Genomic DNA, 19,630 nt, shown 5'->3' on the forward strand with positions numbered 1-19,630 from the left:
CCATATCCTCCCTTGGCCCTCAAAGGTCTTCCTCTTCCCCAGAACGCCACTGGGCTGTGGGCTTGGGTGGCCTAAATCCAAGCCCCTATGATTTCCCCACGTAGACACTTAAGTGGACTAAAAAGTCGAAACATGACAGTGTTCTTAGCAAGGAGCCTCTTTTTGCCTTTGGAACAAACCTCGCTCTCCGGGGCCTGGCTGCAATCAATGCCTGTTTTTGTTATCTAACTCTAGGAACCCATTCCAGTGGAGGAATTTCAGGGCTGACAGGTAAGCTTAGACCTCTCTGAGCTCTATTCACCTCAATTTCACACATAGTCCCCCCCCACACACACATGGGTGTCATCTAATCATACCCCACTTATCTGACAAGAGGCCTAGATTCACTCTGGTCCCAGGAACAGCTGCTTTTCCCTTTCCTGAACCATTAGCCCACACTCTGGAGTGAGAATTCTTCCCTATTTTTCTCTCTCACATCCCTTGATCTCCCACAGTATCTGCTGACCAGTGCAGTCCAGATCTAGGTAGGTGTGCAATCTTAGGGACCGTGTCTGTCTGCCTCTGATCTGCTGTGGGAATCCAGCTCAATCCCCCAAACTCAAGAATGCAGAGTTAAGAGACAGCTGAGTTTCAAATAGCAGGAGACTGTATAAAGATCTACTTGATCTCTCTGACAGGGAAAGATCATTTGTGGTTACCTGATTCTGGCTGGGGAAGATTTCCAAGGGGACTTCTAGAACCTACTTTGCATGGCATCAGAGGTATAATTAGGACTAAGGTGGTGGGAATTATTGCCAACTTGTGTTATGTCAATATTGATGCCCACTTGTACCTAATAGCCCTCTCAAGAGGGAAGTGAGTCAAATCCAGGCCTTTCCTTCCCAGTCTAGTCTTTATTAATGCTTAAGACATGGTTAATGCCTATGGGAGCTCCAGGCCTGAAGCATTCAATCTGGGCCTGATTGTGCACTGTCCTCTTCATCACTGGTGCTCCAGACACCACCCACCCTAATAAAGGCCTCAGGCTGGGTAGGGTAGACTGGACTTCCAAGCTGCGCTCCCTGGAACAAGCTGAGGCTACACAGAAGGGCAAGTCTGGCCTTCCCTATTTAGTCAAAAACACCTGGCTGCCTCCCTGCAGCAACACAGGAGGAAATACAGGCTCTTTTGCAAAAAAATCTCCACCCCTTGTCTCAGTACCACCACAGGAAACTGACCAACCCACCAGGCTCAAGACAGAGGGCAGCTACCAAATGAGGAAAACCAGACAAAGTAAATTCAGCTCCATCACCAGTACTTCTTGAAAAAAAAAAAAAACGGGGTTTATTGATTTTCTTTAAACTGCAAATAGTCGTTACAAAAAGGTTTTTCTTTTAAATAAGTTCACACAAAGAAAGAGAAATAGAAAGCAACGGCAGTGACCAGCAAGAGGAATAATAATTACATTCATCTTCGTGTGTGTGTGTGTGTGTGTGCGCACACACGCGGCACGCGCGCATGCCAGTTCTATTTTACACTAACATCGGAAAACTCCAAACCTAGAATCCAGAACCTCAAATCTGTGAGCGGAATGTCATGAGATGGGCACATGGAAGTCAAAAGGTTTTCTTTTTTTTTTTTCCCTTTTAGAAGCTATACATCAAAGGTGGTTTTTTTTCCTTCTGTGCTGTCATAGAACTTTTACATACATTCTCAGTCCTACTGGTGAAAGGCCTAAAAGACAAAAGAAAATTTGCAGTCCAACACAAAGGGGGTAATTTCTAAAATAAATAATCCAACAGTTTTTTGCATTTTTTTAAATTAATTTTTCATTTTTTTAAAATAAAATAACCAAAAAGTGTAAAGTTACAAAAAATGTTGTTGAAGAATAATATATTAAAACTGTGGAAAAAAAAAAGGAAAGACACGTCACAAAATTTTAAGATTAATATGAAGATCATAATTTAACATAAAAGAATATATTCTATGGATTTGTCATCCCGATAAATATGAACAAAATTAACAAAAAAAGCATAGTTTGGCAATAAATACGTTTTGATAAGTTAAATAAGCTTTTTTATATTGATGTGCAGTGACAAGCAAAATTTTTTGCTCTCCAATTTCTGAAAGTTATATGAAGTTTTAAAACCCAGGGAAAAAAAAAGCAGGCGTGAGTGCTAAGGGTAGACCTACGGTATTCCAGAGCAAAAAAAACCATTAAAGCTACTTCTACAGGAAATCGTTTTACACAGATATCGTATGTGGAATGAATACCATTAACTGCTCACCCCTTTACATTTTTTTAAGCTTTTCTCTCATTTTTTTTCATTACTTTTTTGTTAAAAGATGTCACATATGAACTGGGGAACTTTAGCACCAAGATCAAGTCTCTCATAGTCCATATCTAGCTTCCCCTTCTCCCCACGTGTTTAAAAAAAAAATTAAATCACAAAGTCCCATTTAGGTCAAAATAATCTTCATCCATTTTTTTGTGGTTTTTTGTTTTTGTTTTTTTTGTTTTTGTTTTTTCCGATCTTCCTTCCTGCAGACCTACACAAACCCAGGCAAGATTAGTCAACAAGGGTTCAGGCTAGAAAGGAAAAGGTTTTGAATGTCAAGACGTTTCCTAAGTCCAGCAAAAACTTTTTTTTTTTGGGGGGGGGGGCAACTACTGGGAAGAGGAGGGAAGAAGTGTGGGGGAGACTGAAGGGTAGGTGCATTTGTGTGGCCAGTGGGGGGAACTGCTGGTTTTGGGTCTTTTCCCCACTCCCCCTTCCCTTCCCCAGGGGCAGAGGCTCCGGAGGCCCAAGGGCGCCCCCTGGCGCTGAAGAGGTAATGTAGTCACAGTGACAAAGTTAGATTACAAGGCACTAAGTTGCTTCTGTAAACTGTTACTGCTTTTTCTTTTGTGATTTGGCACTTAAGGCTTAAGCCAGGGTGGGGGAGAGAAAATATCAAGGCATCTACTGATGAATATAGGACTTGTCTGTTCTGCGTAGTTAAGTGGGCTATATAGACTGGAGGGAGGGGGATTCAAGCCAGAAGAAACTACTAACAAATTGACTTGTCCTTATTTTGGGGCCAAGAGGGGTAGGAGATAAGGTTAAAGGAGAAGGATGGGGTCATTCCAAGGTTCTGGGAAGGAGTTGAGCTTAACCTTGTTAATGTTCAGGGGGTGGGGAGGGTCTAGGATGTGGGTGCAGGAGGAAGGGGAGTAGAGGGGGCAGGGGTCCCTCCCTACCCTGTTTGTTTTTGTTTTGTTTGGTTTTTTTAGTCATCTGAGATGGAAAGTCTGCTGAAAATGGGCAGGCGTCTTGAGTTGTCCAAGGTAGGGGAATCTGAGCCACTGTGGCTGCTGCTGGAGCTGCTCAGGTAGCCCTCCTGGTCCGAGAGAGAATCCTGAGGGCTGGGGGGAGAGTCAAACATGTGAGGGGACTCGGACATGGGCCTGAAGAGGAAGGTGGTAGGGGAGCCACCCGCGGGCAGCCCCATGCTAGGGGCAAAGAGGCTGGCCAACTCCTGGCTGGAGAAGGCGAAGGGGTTATTGGTGCCATCGGGCAGGGTGGGTGAGCCCAGGAGGTCGTCGGCGCTCAGGATGGGGGGCGGGGTGATGGACGTGGGGCTGTCCAGCAGCCCGGTGGCAGCGGCGGTGGCAGCGGCACTGGGAAACCCAGCGAAGCTGAAGCTATGCTGGAGGCGAGGACGGTCAGCAGAGAGGTCCCGGGCCCCGGCCAGGGCGCGGCGCTCCTCGGCGTTGTGGATGAAGTGGCAGCGGGGCCCGTAGGGGCAAAAGCCGATGGTGTGGAAGGTGCGACACAGCTCGGTCTTGTACTTGGGATGGCGGGTCAGGCTGCGGAGCTCGTGGATGCCGTGCGCGAACTGGCACTTGTCTCCATACTTACAGGCGCCGTTTTCTTCGAAGGGGCGGCACAGCTCGGTCTTGTATCGACTGGAGTTGACCTGGCCGCTTCCCGGCTGCTTCTGGGTGGGCAGCAGCCGCTCGCCCCCTTCTGAGAAAGAGCGGTCTCGGAAGCGGCTGTCCCGAGAGCTCAGGGCCGGGGCTGCTTCGCCCTTGAGGTTGCCGAGGAGCTGGTTCTGGTGGAACTTGGTGCTGGGCAGAGTGACGGAGTGCCTCCGAGGGAAACCTCCACCAGCCGGGGTACCCACTGCCTTCCTGTCCAGCAGGCAGCCCCCTGTGCTGGGAGCACTATAGTTGAGCATCTTGTTACCCTGGAGGAAGAGAGAGAGAGGAAGAAGGTTGGTTAGTGACAGGATGGAGGAAGGGGGGTCCCAGGGCAGTTCTCTCTCCTCCATCAAGAGAGAGGCCTAGGTTCTTCTCTCTGCTCCTGGAGCCAACAGTCCCTCCCTTTCTCCCGGGGAACCAGACACTTGGGTTAGTTTGAGCCCCACTACAAAAGAAACTACAAAATCCTGGCCTGTGTGACAAATTACTTTCTGCACACCTGCCAAGCCAGGCCTTTCCCCTCAAACGCCTATCTTCTGTTCCGAAAGGTACCACTTTTTAATCTTTAAAATCCAAACTTCTTTCCCGCCCAAACATATTCAACTCAGAATACCAGGCAGACCTCTCCAGATTCCTCTCCCCCTAGCCAAAAAAAACACCCCCCCCCCCAGACTGGGTAAACCCCAGAGAGAGCACTAAACAGGGAGCAACCTCCCCTCTTAATCAGACCCTGCTTGGTTGCAGGCCCCCTCCCCCACAGCCCAGGACAGCCAACTTCCTCCCCTTCTCAAGTGTTCCCTTCCTTTGGCTGCCAACAAGTTTTCAGACTGCCTGTGCCTTTGCTTGCTGGGGGGATGGGGGAGGAAGAACTGGCCTGAGGTTGGGGCAGAAGTGTGTGATGCTTGAAAACACTAAACACATGGTCCCAGACTCCTGGTAGGGGCGCCCTGGGCAAGAATCTCTCCTTCGGTCCCCCGCCCCCTTCACTGAAAAGATAGATGCCTTTGCACTTGGTCTCCTGGCTGCAAAGTGAGGCCTGGATAAGGGCACCAGTGTTTAATCTTGAACCAAACTGCAGATGAGAAGAGGAAAGCACCAGACCCCGCCCCCACCCACTTCGGAGTCAACAGCAGAGGAGGGAAGAGGGGGAGGGGGAGAAGGGGGGCAGGGGAGCAGTGCTAGGCACAGGCTAGGTTTGTTCCACTGGGACCTTAATCACCTGCCCAAACTGTAACTACGATGTGGATAAAGGGTATGTGGGTTCAAAAGCTGGGGGTTCGCTGCAGGCCCATGTGGGTGTCATTGTGCAAATGGGAGTTAGTCCCTTAGGATCGGCAGCTGACCGGGAACCGATCGGGAACCGCCACCCGGTAACCGAAACCACCCCACGGCGCACGGATTATAGGAACCCAGTAGCGCGTCGGTTCTCAGCAACGAGGTTCATTTAAAAAAGAAAAAAAAAAAAAAGAGTCGTGCGGGGGGCGGGGGCGAGAGAAAGAGAAGTAGATCAAAAGCGTGGCAAGAGCGAAGACCCGGGCCGGGGCGCCGGCAGCCCGCCAGGGCGCGTGCAGTTTGGAGAAGCGCAAGGGAGGGCAGGAATCTGAAATGTTCAAACTTCTCCGCTGTGGCTCTCCAGCTCGGCGGCGTCCCTGCACCCCAACCCTGCAGCCCTGGGGGCCTTGGCAGCTGCACGGACAGGCGCAGCAAGCCGGGGAGAGGGAGCGACATGACCCGACGTGTTTTAGGACAAGGCAAAACACTTCGGCAATTAAAAGCAGCCTAGCAGCTTCATCCTTTTAAATGGGGGGGGGGCGCGGGGGGAAGAGGGGTGGGCTGGGAAAGTTTAACAACAGCCGTGGGACTTGAACGTTTCAACCGCACTCCCACTTTTGTGGGTTGTTTTACACCAGCTGGGAAGCTATCTGCCTGCAATCCTTGACTCGTCAGGTTAAGTGTGGGCAGCATTTTTGTCCCCTGTCCCTCCATGGAGGAGCCCCAGCACCTCGCCACACAGTGAGGGAGGAGGGGGTGACAACCGACGTTCACCCCAAGGTCTGCAGTAGCATGACCTACGCGCTGCGGCCGAGCTGGGGCGGCCACAGACCCCACTCCTCCCTAACGCGTTCTGGGAGATCTCAACTCCTTTCACTCGGGGCCTTTTTCCGTCCTCGCAGAGATCCCCCAACCTCTCCCCCAAAGCACAGGGAGACATCTCCAAGTCCGAGGCCGGTTTTGATCCTCCTTTCCTCCCAGAGGGACCCCCCCCCCAGCCCCGACCCTACACTCAACGTCAGTGGACTCGCTGGGACCCTTCCCGGCCGCGCAGAGACCCGGAGCGCACCCACGGAGCCGACCCAAGCTGCACCGAGTAGGGATTAAACAACTCCCCAAATGTGGTCCCCACCCCAGCCATTCCTCTGCTTGGGGCAGCCCCGTTCTCCAGCATTTCAACACCCCCCCAAACCCCTGTTTCTCGCATTCACATATAACCCTGGCAGCAACTGTTGCAACTCAAGAGAGCAGAAGACAAGGGCCAAATTCCTTCAAACTAAGGGGACACCGAGGGAGAAAGAAACCCTCTCCCTCTAACTCCCGCGATCTCCAACTCTGCAACCCCCAAACTTGTAAGGTTTGGTTGTGTTGTGTGTGTGTTTCCTTTTTCTTCTTTCAACGAAAGAAAATTTGGAAAAGCGAACGCTCCGCCCCGCTTTACCTTGCATAAAACTTCGCTCAAGTCGAAGATGGTGGCAGACACGAGTGTGGTGGTCATGCTGGGCGCTCGCGCGGGGCAGGGGCGAGGATCTGGCGCGTCGTGAAGGTCCCGGTGCGGGGAAGGCGCAGCCTCCGGCTCTCCGGTCAGGAGTCCCACACGCCTGCTCCCGGGGCCCCTCGCCTTTCTGACTCTCCCGGGCTGCGGCGCGCAAAGCCCAATTTATAAGTTTCAGATTTGGAGAACTGCGGGCGGGGAGGGAGGGGAGGAGGGAGGAGCTTTAAAGTTATTTAAATGAGGAAGAGGAGGAAAAAACAGTTGATTGACACTGAGGTTGAATCAGCCATGCGGTCAGGCGGAGAGGCGGGAGGGTGGGGTGGCGGGGTGGGGGGGATGAGGGGCGGGCCGAGGGTGGGGGGGCAGGGAAGAAACTTTCAAAAGGAAGAAGGGGGAGGGGAGTGGAGGAAAGAAGTCGGAAAAAAAAAAAAAGAAAGCACGCGAAGCCGCGCGCACAACTTCTTTTTTTTTTCTTAAAGAGGAAAAGTTTGGCGATGGCGGGCGGGGCGCCCCGGCGCTGGGGGCCGCTCGCTGGGGCCGCGCGGCGGGGCGGGGGAAGGGCGCGCCCCCCTTTGTCAGCCTCGGAGCGCGCTCTGTGACATCACTCATTCCACCCCCTTCGGGGTTCTAGTTGCTGTGTTGTTGGGGGTTTTTTCTGTTGTTGATTTTTGGTGGGACGGCTCGGCGGGCTCGACTTTCTCCTTTTGTACACTGGAGCGAAAGCCCCGTGCTGTGCGTCCCGGCCGCAAGTTTCCATCTTAAACCGCCCCCACCCCCATCCCGCGCGTACCCCTGAAACTTCTCCGAGTGCCTTCACAACTTTACCTTTCCCTGACTTCTCCATCGGCCCTGGGCTCCGCTTCGCCAACCCCGCCCGGGCGAGGAGACTGGAAATTTGGAGGGCCCCCAAAAGTTCAAGTGTAGGGCTTTCTAGTTGGGGTTTCTACCCCTCCCCCTGCCCCTCTCTCCCCGGCGAGTCCGAGGAGATGTGGGGAGGAGGGGGAAAGGAACTGGGAAAACTTTTCTCCCGGGGGAGGACTCGGGCTGGCGGCGGGGGCGAGGGCAGCCGGGCTTCGCGCGCGCACGCGTCGACGCTCGAGACTCGAGCCCGCTCGGCTGCCCGAGTTCTACGGGCGCTGTGGGCGGGAACCCCCGAACCCCCCGCCCCTCCCCCCACGCACTGCGGAAAACGACCACCACTCGGAGAGACGGCGAGTTCTCACAAGCCTAGACGTGGCATTTCCCTCGCGCATCCGATCTTTACTCAGTACCGAAAACCCTGTGTCTTTCATGGACGCCCCTTCTTCCGCTACCCCACCCCCCCTCAAAGCAACGAGCCACTTTCCACGCGTGCTCTGAACGATGAGCAACCACCTCCTCCAGACACGCCACAAGACGCTACAACCATGAAAAAAAGTTACTTCGGTTAGGATAAAGGTTAAGGGGGGGTGCGACTCTTTTATTGTTGCTTCTCCCCGCCCCCACCGGGACGGAACCTGGTTTGTCATCGGACACTGTTTTGGGGAGGGGTGAGGAACAGGATCCCGGGGCCGAAAGGCGGGCAGGGCAATGACTTATCACTCCCTTTCGGACGATCAGATGTGAATTTTATTTTATTATTTGCTGATAGGTTTGGCTGCTGCCTAGCTACCTACCCAAATACGAATTTGTCCACCACACACACACACACCACACTCGCTCCCCGCGCCTCCGCTCAGGTGCTGGAATGGAGATTCAGGCGGAAATCGCGGGCCCCGGCCTCGCACGTTTCTTCCCAGCACTCGAGGCCGGCCGGGTCTGTTATGAAACTCTCCATGAGCGCCCGAGTGGCTGCGAGCAAGTTCCATTGCGATGTAATTAGGTCACCCCATTAAGAGCACGTTTCTTAGGAAAGGACGGGGCGGGCCGAGCCGAGCGCGGAGCAGCAGCTCTCCACCCCCCCTCCGCTCCCCGCGCGCGCGCGCGCGCACGCACGCACACACACACACACACACACACACACACACACACTTTAAAACTGCATTTCTTATTTATTCGTCAACCTCCAGGCAAACCTAGGGAAACCTTCCAAATCACAACTGTTTTTAGGAACCGGTTATTTTTCAACTTTGCGAAACTTTTTTTCTTTTTTGCTGCAGCCTTGAACCCACCGTGCGCCCCAGCGGGGGTCTGCCTTTATTTGTCTCTGCTGACTTGAATTGATGGCCCCATTTTTGAACCCGGCTGTTACCCCCTTGGCTTTTTCTTCTGTCCAGCTGCCTGTTGCTTCCCTCCCTGCTTCCATTTTTCATCTTTTCTTCAATTCTGGCATGGGCTAGAAAGGGAAATAACTTCCATCCACCTTCATTTAAATCATTCGAGTATACAGTTTCTTTCTAAAAGGGTTTTCTTTTCTTTTTCTTTTCCCTTAGCTCCAAGAAATGGGTGCTGGGACGGGAGGAAGGGGTTCGTGCAGTTTCTTGGTGATGAGGTAATGAGTTCCAGACTGCAGTTCAGCCCAGGGTTCGCGTTAAAAACCACAGGTTAGTCTGAGCATGGATGTGAAATTATTTCGGATTTTTATGCCCCCCCCCCCAGAAAAAGCTAATCTTAAAACTCCGAGTGTTCGCGAAGCTCAGCAGGGGGAGATTAGGAGAGGTGGAAAAGCGAGGGGGAGGAGGGGGAGAGCGGGCCCCCCGGGGCCAGCCAGTCCGCGGGGGCCTCGACACCGCGACCTGGCTAAAAAAGACGAACGCGATTCCTCGAATTTCCTCCACTATTCCAACTCCCCAGGGCCTCTCCTCCCCCGCTTCCCGGGGGGCGCGGGCTCCGGCTCCCGAGCTGCCCTACCCACCCCGCTGCCCGCCCGCCCGCCCAGGTTCCTTCCAGTTCCCAGAGCCGGGCTCTATAATTAAACGTTGTTTTTTTTTTTAATTGTCGGGTTGCAACGTCACTTAGGGGACTTTCCAAGGGTGAGGGAGCCGAGGGGAGGGAGAGACCGCCTTAACCCTCCGGTGACCCGGCGTCCGGGCCGCGGGAGGCGGGCGCAAGGGCAGGGGCCCCTCGGTGCGCCCCTCGGGCGTGCCCGCAGGTGGGTGGCAGGGGGGACTAGCCCGAGCCAAGGCCGGGCGGCGGGACCCGGGCGCGCGCGGCCCTCCTCGGAGCAGGCCGTGGCGTCACCACCCCCGCCCCGACACCTCCCCCGGGGCAGCCACTCCTCCAGCGGCTCGGGCGCTGCGGGCCGCCCGGCCCCACTTCCGGGCGCTCCCCCTTCGCGGCCCGGGAGGGGAGAGGGGGAGAGGACCAGGTACTTCGGTGGGGGTGGGGCTGCTCGGCTCGGGAAAGCGGGGAGTGGAATCCTCCGGAGGAAGAAGACCCGGCGCTGCGATCTTTGGCCAATCTGGAGCCTAGGCGCGCGTCCGGCCCGGTGAGAAGGTGGAGCTCCCGGCCAAGACCCCCGCCCCCTTCCCGATGGGGGGTAGGTGGCCCCTCCTGGCACTGCCCTCTCTGGGCCTTGGAGGGTTGCACTTCTTTCTGATGGTTTGGGGGTGAAAAAAAGTCCCTCAAATTCTGAGCCTTCCCTTCCCCCAGCCTAAGAGCCTGACACCGCTTCGAGGGCCTGGGGTTAGAGTGCAAAGGCGATCCGGCCGCGGGAGGTCCAGCAGTCACCTGGTTTGGAGTTACCTGGAGTGTTTTATGGACTGCGGATCGGGACTTGGACCCCCGGCCAGGAAATCAGACGGTCTGAGGATGAGACTAGGAATCTACGCTGTCGGTAAATTTCCTGTGGCTATCCAGACACTGGCGTGTGGCAATCAGAGGTCGGTCTAAGACGCTGGAGTTCAGAGGTCCTGAGTTCAAATGTCTGGCTAAGTTACCCGTGCTAGCCTCTACAGCTGTGCTCAAGTGAGCGTGGAGAAGAGCAGGGGAGAGGGAGAGAGGCGGTCAGAAGGAGACATGTGGAACTGTTGCCTAACAGAAAAACACTTACTGTTACAAGTATTTCTTTAAAGTTCACTTGAGCCCAGGGGATGGTGGAAGCAAAAAAGGCCTAAATACTTCAAAACTCCTAAGCACTTCAGGGTGTCACCCAGCTGCCTTAATCTATCCCTGAAGCAGGCGGAGGCCTCTGGAGAAGGCACACCAGCTTTATGCCTGGAATCACTGGGGAGCAGCTCAGATGAACTGACCACTGGGGAACCCAGCCCCAGCTCCAGCAAGGTGACACAGTCCCCTGGGCCTTGAAGTGGGATATTTAAAAACTCATTCGTAGGTCGATTGGTTTAACATTTCCCTGTGGAGACGTTCCAGAGTTTGACTAAAGCCTGCCATAACCCACTGTTGCCCTCCCTGCAAGGGCTAAATCTGCCTGGGGCAACTCTCCACTGCAGCATAAGCTGGCTCTTGTATGGATTTTGTGTGTGGACCTTGACATTTCACTATCACCACTCCCCAACCCCAAGACACTGCTCTAAGTCAGTTGTAGAGAAAAATGAACATCTTCCTCTTTTCCTTCAGGGTTTTTGCACACACATCCTGTCTGAAATCTTACTTTTTTTGGCCCAAGAACCTAGTTAAAACATCTCTTCCTACGGTTAACATTTTTGATGCCTACCTACTCAGGATAAGGTATCTCGGTGCTGTGTGTGTGTGTGTACTGATCCTGAGGCTCATACTCAGGGCCTGGATACTGCCCATTAGCTTTTTTGCTCAAGGCTAGTGCTTCTGACCTTTTGCTGGTCCACTGAAGATAAGAGTCTCAGGGACCTTCCTGCCTTGGCTGGCTTTGAACAGTCATCTCAGTCTCCTGAGTAGTTAAGATTACAGGTATGGTCCCCCACCTATGCTTTCTTGGTATTCATGGGATGTTCATTTCCTTGAGCAGCTGTTTCAGTTTTTGAGCATATATGCATGCTTATTACTTTGCTTTACTTTTTAACATACAATAAAATTGACCTTTATTTGGCATACACAGCTACAAATGTTCATAGATTTATGCAACCACCACCACAATCAATGTTTCCATCACCCCCTCCCCAAACCTCTCTAGTACTCTAGTAATACCCTCCCCCACCCCCATCCCCAATTCCTCTCCACCACTGATCCTTTCTCTCACTGTAATTCAGTCTTTTCCAGACTGTTATATAAAAGGAATTATACCTACATATGATTTCACATAGTATAATGCCTCTGAGATTATATACAATTGCTATTAACCAATAGTTCATATCTCTTGGTTAATAAATAGTATTTCAATGCCTAAATACACAATCTTTTCTTTATGTGCTAGCCTGTTTCAAAGGACATTGTTTATAGCCTTTGGCTATTACAAATAAATGTGTGAGTTTTATGTATGAACATAAGTTCTTATTTCTGTAGGATAAATAACTAGTGAGATTTCTGGGTCACACGTATTTCTGGGTCATGTGGTAGATGTTAAAAGTAAAAACCACTGAAACATTTTCCAGAATAATGAGTTTATGGTTGCTCTGCATTCTCCCTTGGTTGTTATTTTTTTATTGTAATCATTCCAATAATCATAATCATTGTGATTTTTAATTTGCAGTTCTCTAATAATGATACTGATAATATCTCTCATGTGTTTGTCATCCATATATCATCTTTGGTGAAAAATCTTTTCCAAGTCTCTTATCTTTTTTCTTACTGTTGAGATTTGAGAATTCTTTATATATTCTGAGTGTAGCTTCTTGGTCAGATCTGCAAATGTTTCAAGTCTGCACTTTAATATTTTTCCTTTTTTTGGGTGGGTTATGGGGCTTGAACTCTCGGCCTGGGTGCTGTCCCTGAGCCCTTCAGCTCAAGGCTACTGCCCTACCCCTGGAGCCACAGCCCCACTTCCCATTTTATAGTGGTTAGTTGGAGATAAGCATCTCCATGTTCTTTTTAGTGCCCAAGCTGGCTTTAAACCTCAATTCTCAGATCTCAGCCTCCTGAGTAGCTAGGATTACACACATGAACCACCATTGCCCGGCAATCTTTTCCATCTTTGAAAAAAGTGCCTTTCACAGAGCAAAAGTGTGTCCTTTTAATGAAATCTAATTTATCAGTTTTATCTTTTGTGGTTCATGCTTTTGGTGTCATAGCTAAGGACTCTGTCTACACCCAGGTAAGATTTAAAAAACCACAACAACAGGATTGGGCCTTGAGTACTTACTAGGCAAAAACTCCTCTGTTGAGCCACTCTTCCAGTCCTTTTTTCCCCACTGGTTATTTTGAGATCAGAGTCTTGCTTCCTGCCCTGGTTGATCTATTTTGGGTTTCTCATCATAACTGGGATGATACCCAGATCTGTCATGATAGGGCCTTAAAGACTTTTCTGCCTGGGCTGACCTGGAAACTTGATCCTCCCATTCTCAGGTCCCCACATGAATAGGATGATAGGTACAAGCCATCATACCTAGTTATGGGTTGAGAAGGGGTCTTGTGCACTCTTCCTGCCCAGGCTGGCCTTAAACTGACATTACCCTGGTCTCAGCCTCCTGAATATCGAGGATTACAGATGTGAGCCACCAGTACCCAGCTAGGATTTTCTGCTAGGATTTTTCTTTTTAACTATATATAATTGCATTTATAAATCCTCCTTGCTATTTTGCATATCCTACTTTGAAAATTTTATTAACATATAATGTCTTTTGTTTCCTGTAACCTTTGATTTCTACTTTCTGGGTTACTATTTTAATGGAATATCTTTTGGGAAGGTGCAGGAGATGAACCCGGGACCTCATGTATGCCTCATGTAGGTCCCACCACTGAGCTAGATCATTTACAGGAGATTTTACTTTTAAGTCAGTTTTTGTCTTTGGATCTAATGTGAGTCTCTTATAGACAGCATGTAGTTGGATCATGTTTTCTTGTTAAATCCCTTCTGCCAATCTGTCTTTGAATTGGGAGTGTTTGCTTCATTTGCATTTAAAGTAATAATTCGTGAGGAGGGGCTTCATTCTGGTTTTTCACTATTGTTTTTTCTTTTTTTTTGTTTGTTTTTTGGTTTGAGTCTTTTGGTTGTTTTTGTTTGGTTTTCAATGCTGGGAATAGGACCCAAGATCTGATATATGCTAGGTAAGTCATGTATGCACACGCACACGCACACACACACACACACACACACACACATATACACATAGCACTATTTGTTTTCTGTATGTCTTCTAGGTAGATTGTCACTCATTTCCTGAACCTGAAAAATATTGTCCAAGACACTCAGTAGGTTCCTGGAATCACAGATAGTACCAAGCAGAATGTTTTACATTATTGCCTATACATACAAACATAGGAGAAAAATTGCTTTATAAATTAGACATAATAAGAAATTAACACCAATGTGTAATAAAATAGAACAATTATAACAAATGTAAGAAATCAAAATATCTTATTATAACTCCAGGTGTACACTATAATCCCAGCACTCAGGAGACCAAGGCAGGACAATTAAGTATGAAGTCAGCATAGGCTACACAGAAAGACCCTGTCTCGAACAAAATCGTTCTTTCTTTTTGGGTACTGGTCCTGGGACTTGAACTCAGATTTAAGCTCTCTTGGTTTTTTCACTCAAGGCTAGTGTTCTACCATTAGAACCACAGCTCTAGTTCTGACTTTTTGGGGGTAGTTTATTGGAGATAAGAGTCTCACAGACTTTCCTTCCCAGGCTGATTTTGAACCACAATCTTTAGGTCTTGGCCTCCTGAGTAGCTGGGATTATAGGTTTAAGCCACCAGTGCTCAGAAATACTCATTTCTTATTTGACAGGTTTGTTTTTGTTTTAATGCTTACAATATATTGGCCTATTGCCTCTGGCCTCCAAGGCTCCTAAGGAAACACATGCTGATAAACTCACTTCTCTCCTGTTCTATTTGGCTTTTGACAGCTTGATTATAATTGTCTCAGTGTGGGATTTTATGTTCATCTTCTTTAAAGTTCATTGAACTTTTTACATGTTTATGTCCATCTCTCTTGTCTAATCTTGGAACTTCTAAGTTATTATTTCTTCATATGTCTATCTGCCTCTGCCCTTTTTTTCTTTTTTTTTTTTTTGCCAGTCCTGGGGCTTGAACTCAGGACCTGCGCACTGTCATTGGACACTTTTTGCTCAAGGCTAGCACTCTGCCACTTAAGCCACAGCACCACTTCTGGCTTTTTCTGAGTATGTGGTACTGAGGAATAGAACTAGGACTTTGTGCGTGCTAGATGAGCACTCTACCACTAGGCCACACTCTTGGCCCTTTCTTCTCCTTCTGAAACCCCTACAAGTTTGCTGGTTCACTAGGCTAGCATCCCACAGACTCTCTGCTCACTTTTCTTTCTTATCCTTTCAGTTCCTCAGACTTGATCATTTCCATTGCCCAGTCTTCCAGTTGACTGATTCTTTCCTCTGCCTCACAAGAACTGGGGCTCTCTAATGAATTTTGTTTTTTGCCAGTCCTGGGGCTTGAACTCAGGGCCTGAGTGCTGTCTTTAGGCTTTCTCAAGTCTAGAGCTCTACCACTTGAGCCACAGCACCATTTCCATTTTTTTCTATGTATGTGGTACCGAGGAATCAAACCCCAGTCTTCATGTATGCTAGGCAAGCATTCTACCAGAAGGCCAAACTCCCATCCCTGTCTCTAATGAAATTTTAATTTCAGTTAGGGTGCTTTTTCAGCCCCAGAATCTCTTTTAGTTTCCTTTTAGGTTTTCCGTCTTTTTTAAATTTTCATATATTTTTATTGTAATTAATAGAGTGGTTACAGTTATATTCGCCAGATAGAAGGTGCATTACTTCACACACGCATTGATACCCCTTCTCATGTTTTTGTCCCCATTTCCCTCCCCTAACCCAGATTTTCCATCTTTTTATTAATGTTTGTTTTCATTATACAACATACTGTTGTACATCTTTTTTTTTTTTAGTCTTTTTTTTTTTTTTGCCAGTCCTGGGCTTGAACTCAGGGCCTGAGCACTGTCCTTGGACTTTCTCAAGGCTAGAGCTCTACCACTTGAGCCTCAGCACCACTTCCGGCTTTTTTTCTATATGTGGTACTGAGGAATCGAACCCGGGTCTTCATGCACGCTAGGCAAGCACTTTAACCACTAGGCCAAACTCCCGGCCCCGCTGTTGTACATCTTTAAAAATCTTTGTATAATAGATCTGAAGCCACACCCTTTTCAGGGATATTTTCTGGTGGTTTATGTTTTGAATGGACTGTGCTTTCCTTGTATGTCATGGGATTTTTGTTGAAAACTAGACATTTTAATCTAATAACATGATAGCTCTGGTAATCAGTTTCTCCTCCTTCATCAAGACTTGATGTTTTAATTATTTGAGGGTTTTGTTATTGTTGTTGTAGGCTGTCTTCATACAAAGAAGCAGCCCAAGGTTTAAACTTAAGGTCTTCTCAGGTTTTGTTGTTGTTGTTTTGCTTTTGTTTGTTAACCTTGTGCCTTTCCCTACATATGTACAACCACTTTCCACTTTTCCTTATATATGCAGTCATATTTTTGCATATCCTAATCATATCCCCAATAGGGAAAATGAGAGTAAAAGGAGATATGAAAGTGTCCTGTCACTTTAAATGCCCTGAAAGTCACTTTAGCTGGAAAGGAAGGTGCTTACACCCATGGGGGAGGTATAGCAACAGTGGCCTTCTGCATCCCTGTCTACAGCTCTGTGGTCAAAAGCAACAATCAGAGTACAGATCCCTGGTATTTAGAGGAAAGGATTCTTTTTCCCACCCTGGCTTCCACAAGCTATGTGCAAACTGCTCCAGGAACATGAGCCACTGCCCACTACAGGCAGGATAGGAGCTGCTACTTTTCAAAGAACTGAAATGGATCGAAGTCATCCACAGTGGCTATCTAGGCCTTCCTCTGGAAGTTGTAAGCCTTCAATAAACTTCGGAGTTCCCAAACAGTGACAGACAGATCCGCCAGCATCCTTGGTGTGTAGATGTCCAAGAAGACTCCTACAAGTCTGTGCTTCGTACCCGCCACCTTTTTCCCAACCCTTCCTCTCTTGGCTTTATGTCTGCATTTAGATCCATGATCCATGTTCAGAGTGTTTTTGTCTGAGATGTAAGTTTTATGTTGAAGTTGTTTGTTTGCCTGTGAATGTCATACCCCAACACAGCTGAAAAGACTCATTTCTCGTTTCTTTATATCTTTCTAAAAATCAAAACGATCATACTGCTGTGGGTCTTTCTATTCTGTTCGTTCATTTGTGTCCATCTCTTCACCAGCACATTGACAGGGCTGAGGGTATGGCTTACATGTTAGCCTTTGTGCACTTAGTAGGGCCCCATAACTACTCACAAGAGGAAAAAAAAATAGATTTAGTACTCGTCTACTTTGTTAACTTAGCCAGCCACCCCACTTTCCTCCCTGACAGACAACAGAAGACTTGGCTGAACATGCACAGACATCATGAAAAGTAATCTTACAATAAATCCCCGAACAGATCCAGCTAGACACTGGCCTCATAGCCAACTATTTTAAGCTGCCGCACATTTATAGATCATCTTTCTAGCAAGCCTTACTATGTCAAAGCATTCATCTATGAGGAAGAGTTGACTGCAGTAAAATAATTAGTTTAAATTGAAAGCATTCCATTCCCAAACAGAATTTAAACAAAAAGCTCTCCACTCTGAAAACAGGGGCTTTCTGGGTAAAGAATTCCACTGCTCTGAAATCTCTGGCTCTCAGACGGGTGGGGTTGTTTCACTAAATTTATTTCAGCCACTTATAGAAACAGAAGGAGAGGGGGGGTGGCTGTGAGCACACCAGCCCTAGCTCTGTAGTATTAATATCTGCCAGGCCCTGCTTTTATTTCAGTTTTGTTTTACTTGGGGGTGGAGGGGAGTAGACAGACAGCTTCTGAGCTGTGGTTTCCCACCTTTCTCCTTAAACATTTCCCAAAGGGTGGGCCAAAACTAGTCCATGCCTCCTCTACCTCAACTCGGGGCAGCTGTAGGGTAGATTGCCCACATCCTGTACCCTCTGAATAGTGAGCACTGCTGTTAGATGTGGCACCTTTGGCATCAGTTTTTCTTGAATTCAGAGAGAGAGAGAGGGGGGGGGGGAAGGAAGCACAAGAGCATACCAGGAAACCAGAGGCTTTGTCCCAACTGCTTACCCAACCCTACATGCCCACCCAGTGACTCCATACTTGAATCCAGGATTTATTAGATACAACAGGCTTTACAAACCCCAATTCCCTCCTCCCAAGTGCCCAAAAGCATGGAGTGTACATTCTCCTCAGTCCCTCATACCTGGTGAATCTCTTCTACCATATTAACTAGCAAAAGAATTTGCAATGAAACTGTCAAATTGCTTTTTGAAAACCCTGTTTGGAGCTGAATTTGGAATGTTTTATGGAACACGGACTAATTAACCTCCCACAGAGTGGGGAAACTGAGATGTGGCGGGAGGCAGCAGATGATCTGCATGCACCCTGGGTAGGGGATATCAATGTACAATCCTTAGTTGGCTTTCAGATGCCCCTGGCTGAGCCCAGAAGGGCTGGAGAACAACAGGGTTCTATGTGTATGGCTATCAGGAACTGGGATAAAAAGAAGAAACATGCACGAGGGCAGAGATCAAGACTCCAATGCCCACAGGAGAATAAGGAAAAGTACTTCATTCAATGCTCTGATATGAGAACCGAGCCATTGTGGTTCCCTAGTAAACCCCTGATCCCTGTGTCACCAAGGAAGGTAATAAAGGGGCACCCAAACTCTCCACCTTACCCAATGGGGAAAGATTGACTGATAAAGGACTGGCCAGACGGAGGGTGACCTGGGGCAGAAGTTGAACTTCTTGCCCCAACCTGAAGGATCATCTTTAGGGCATCCTGCATACTAGTAAGCTGAAAAATGACCCAAGAAAAATAACTTTCCTCTTCTATCCTGCCATCAGCCAGTTTTCTTTGGAAGCACTCTCCATTGCTCTAGCAAAGCCCAGTGCTGCAGAGGCCACCCTGTGGAGTGGTTCCTTTAAGAAGCAAGAATCTCTCAGGCCAGGGATCCACACTGTTGGAAAGTCCCCAGTGGACAGCCGGCTCAGAAGGGCAGTGGCTGGGCCTTCACCACGGCCCCTGTGACCTCTCCAGTATTGTTTCTCCTGCCAACTGTGTCCTTCATGCTGGGGAGACCATGTGCCCCCACACCAGGGCCAGCCCTTGTCTGACCAAAGGCAACTAGATCTGCTGCAGCTGCTAAGTGCAAGAACAGGGAAAGCAGCTGGAGAAGGATTCCTGCCAGCCCAGTGGGTGTAAATATTTATACAACGTGGTGCGTGGGAAGAGGAGAGGCGGGGGAGGTGGCAGGAATGTGAAGGCAGGGACAAGACACTGACAGATTTTAGGAGGTTGCACAGTGGGGCAGGTCAGGTGCGAAGGCAGAAAGGACTCTCATCCTCACCTGCACTCCTCCTGTTGGAGGGGAGCCTGGGCCTGGCTCCAGTGAGGAAGAGCAGCTGAGAAGATCCATCACCTGCTCCCCACTGGCCCCTGCTCCTCCTCTACACCACATATCTGCTATAGGGAGGCATGGCAGATAGAGTCAAAGGGAAGGATACAAACTGAGTTCATGGTGTCTGGAAACAAGGGCTTGGGGACTCCTGACTTCCAGTTTCAGAGTCTTAAAGGATTTGAGATCCCAAGTATTGGACTCCAAAGATGAAAGGCCTAGAAAACATAAGCAAAAGAATGAAATACTATTTTTTACATATCTCCTGGAAAACTTCATCCAGATCTTTCTAGAGTGGCAGAGAACATTCTGCATAGATAACAGAGATTAGAATGACAGGATCAAGGTGCACCTGTGGTGACCAGGGAGCCCCTGGTGGCACTGGTCAAGTCTAGAAGGACAGTTCCATCCCCACCCCATGCACCCCCCGTGTAGCTCAGCTCCAAGTGTGCCCAGGCAAGGAGGCCCGATCTCAGTGGGCCT

At 49.1% G+C, this 19,630-nt stretch overlaps 1 protein-coding gene across 1 annotated transcript; it reads right to left on the reverse strand.

Annotated features, from left to right (window-relative positions):
* Nucleotides 1–1,304: 1,304 nt before the first annotated feature.
* Nucleotides 1,305–7,753, reverse strand: Zfp36l1 (ZFP36 like 1 zinc finger CCCH-type). The gene is made up of 3 exons (XM_090344344.1): nt 7,536–7,753; nt 6,657–6,898; nt 1,305–4,209 (listed from the first exon to the last, which is right to left on the reverse strand). Exons 2-3 carry the CDS (start codon nt 6,711–6,713, stop codon nt 3,250–3,252), a joined length of 1,017 nt encoding a protein of 338 aa, XP_090200470.1. The 5' UTR covers nt 6,714–6,898; nt 7,536–7,753; the 3' UTR covers nt 1,305–3,249.
* Nucleotides 7,754–19,630: the final 11,877 nt, after the last annotated feature.

This window comes from Megascapheus bottae, chromosome 14, assembly GCF_031878675.1.
Source record: "Megascapheus bottae isolate mThoBot1 chromosome 14, mThoBot2.hap1, whole genome shotgun sequence".
NCBI lineage: Eukaryota > Metazoa > Chordata > Mammalia > Rodentia > Geomyidae > Megascapheus > Megascapheus bottae.

Bases quoted from the DNA above. Each gene is read 5' to 3' on its own strand.
- Zfp36l1 (XM_090344344.1), bottom strand. From the start codon at position 6,713: ATGACCACCACACTCGTGTCTGCCACCATCTTCGACTTGAGCGAAGTT. The intron at 4,210-6,656 runs GTAAAGCGGGGC...CTCTTCCTCCAG, and splicing joins TGAGCGAAGTTTTATGCAAG to GGTAACAAGATGCTCAACTA.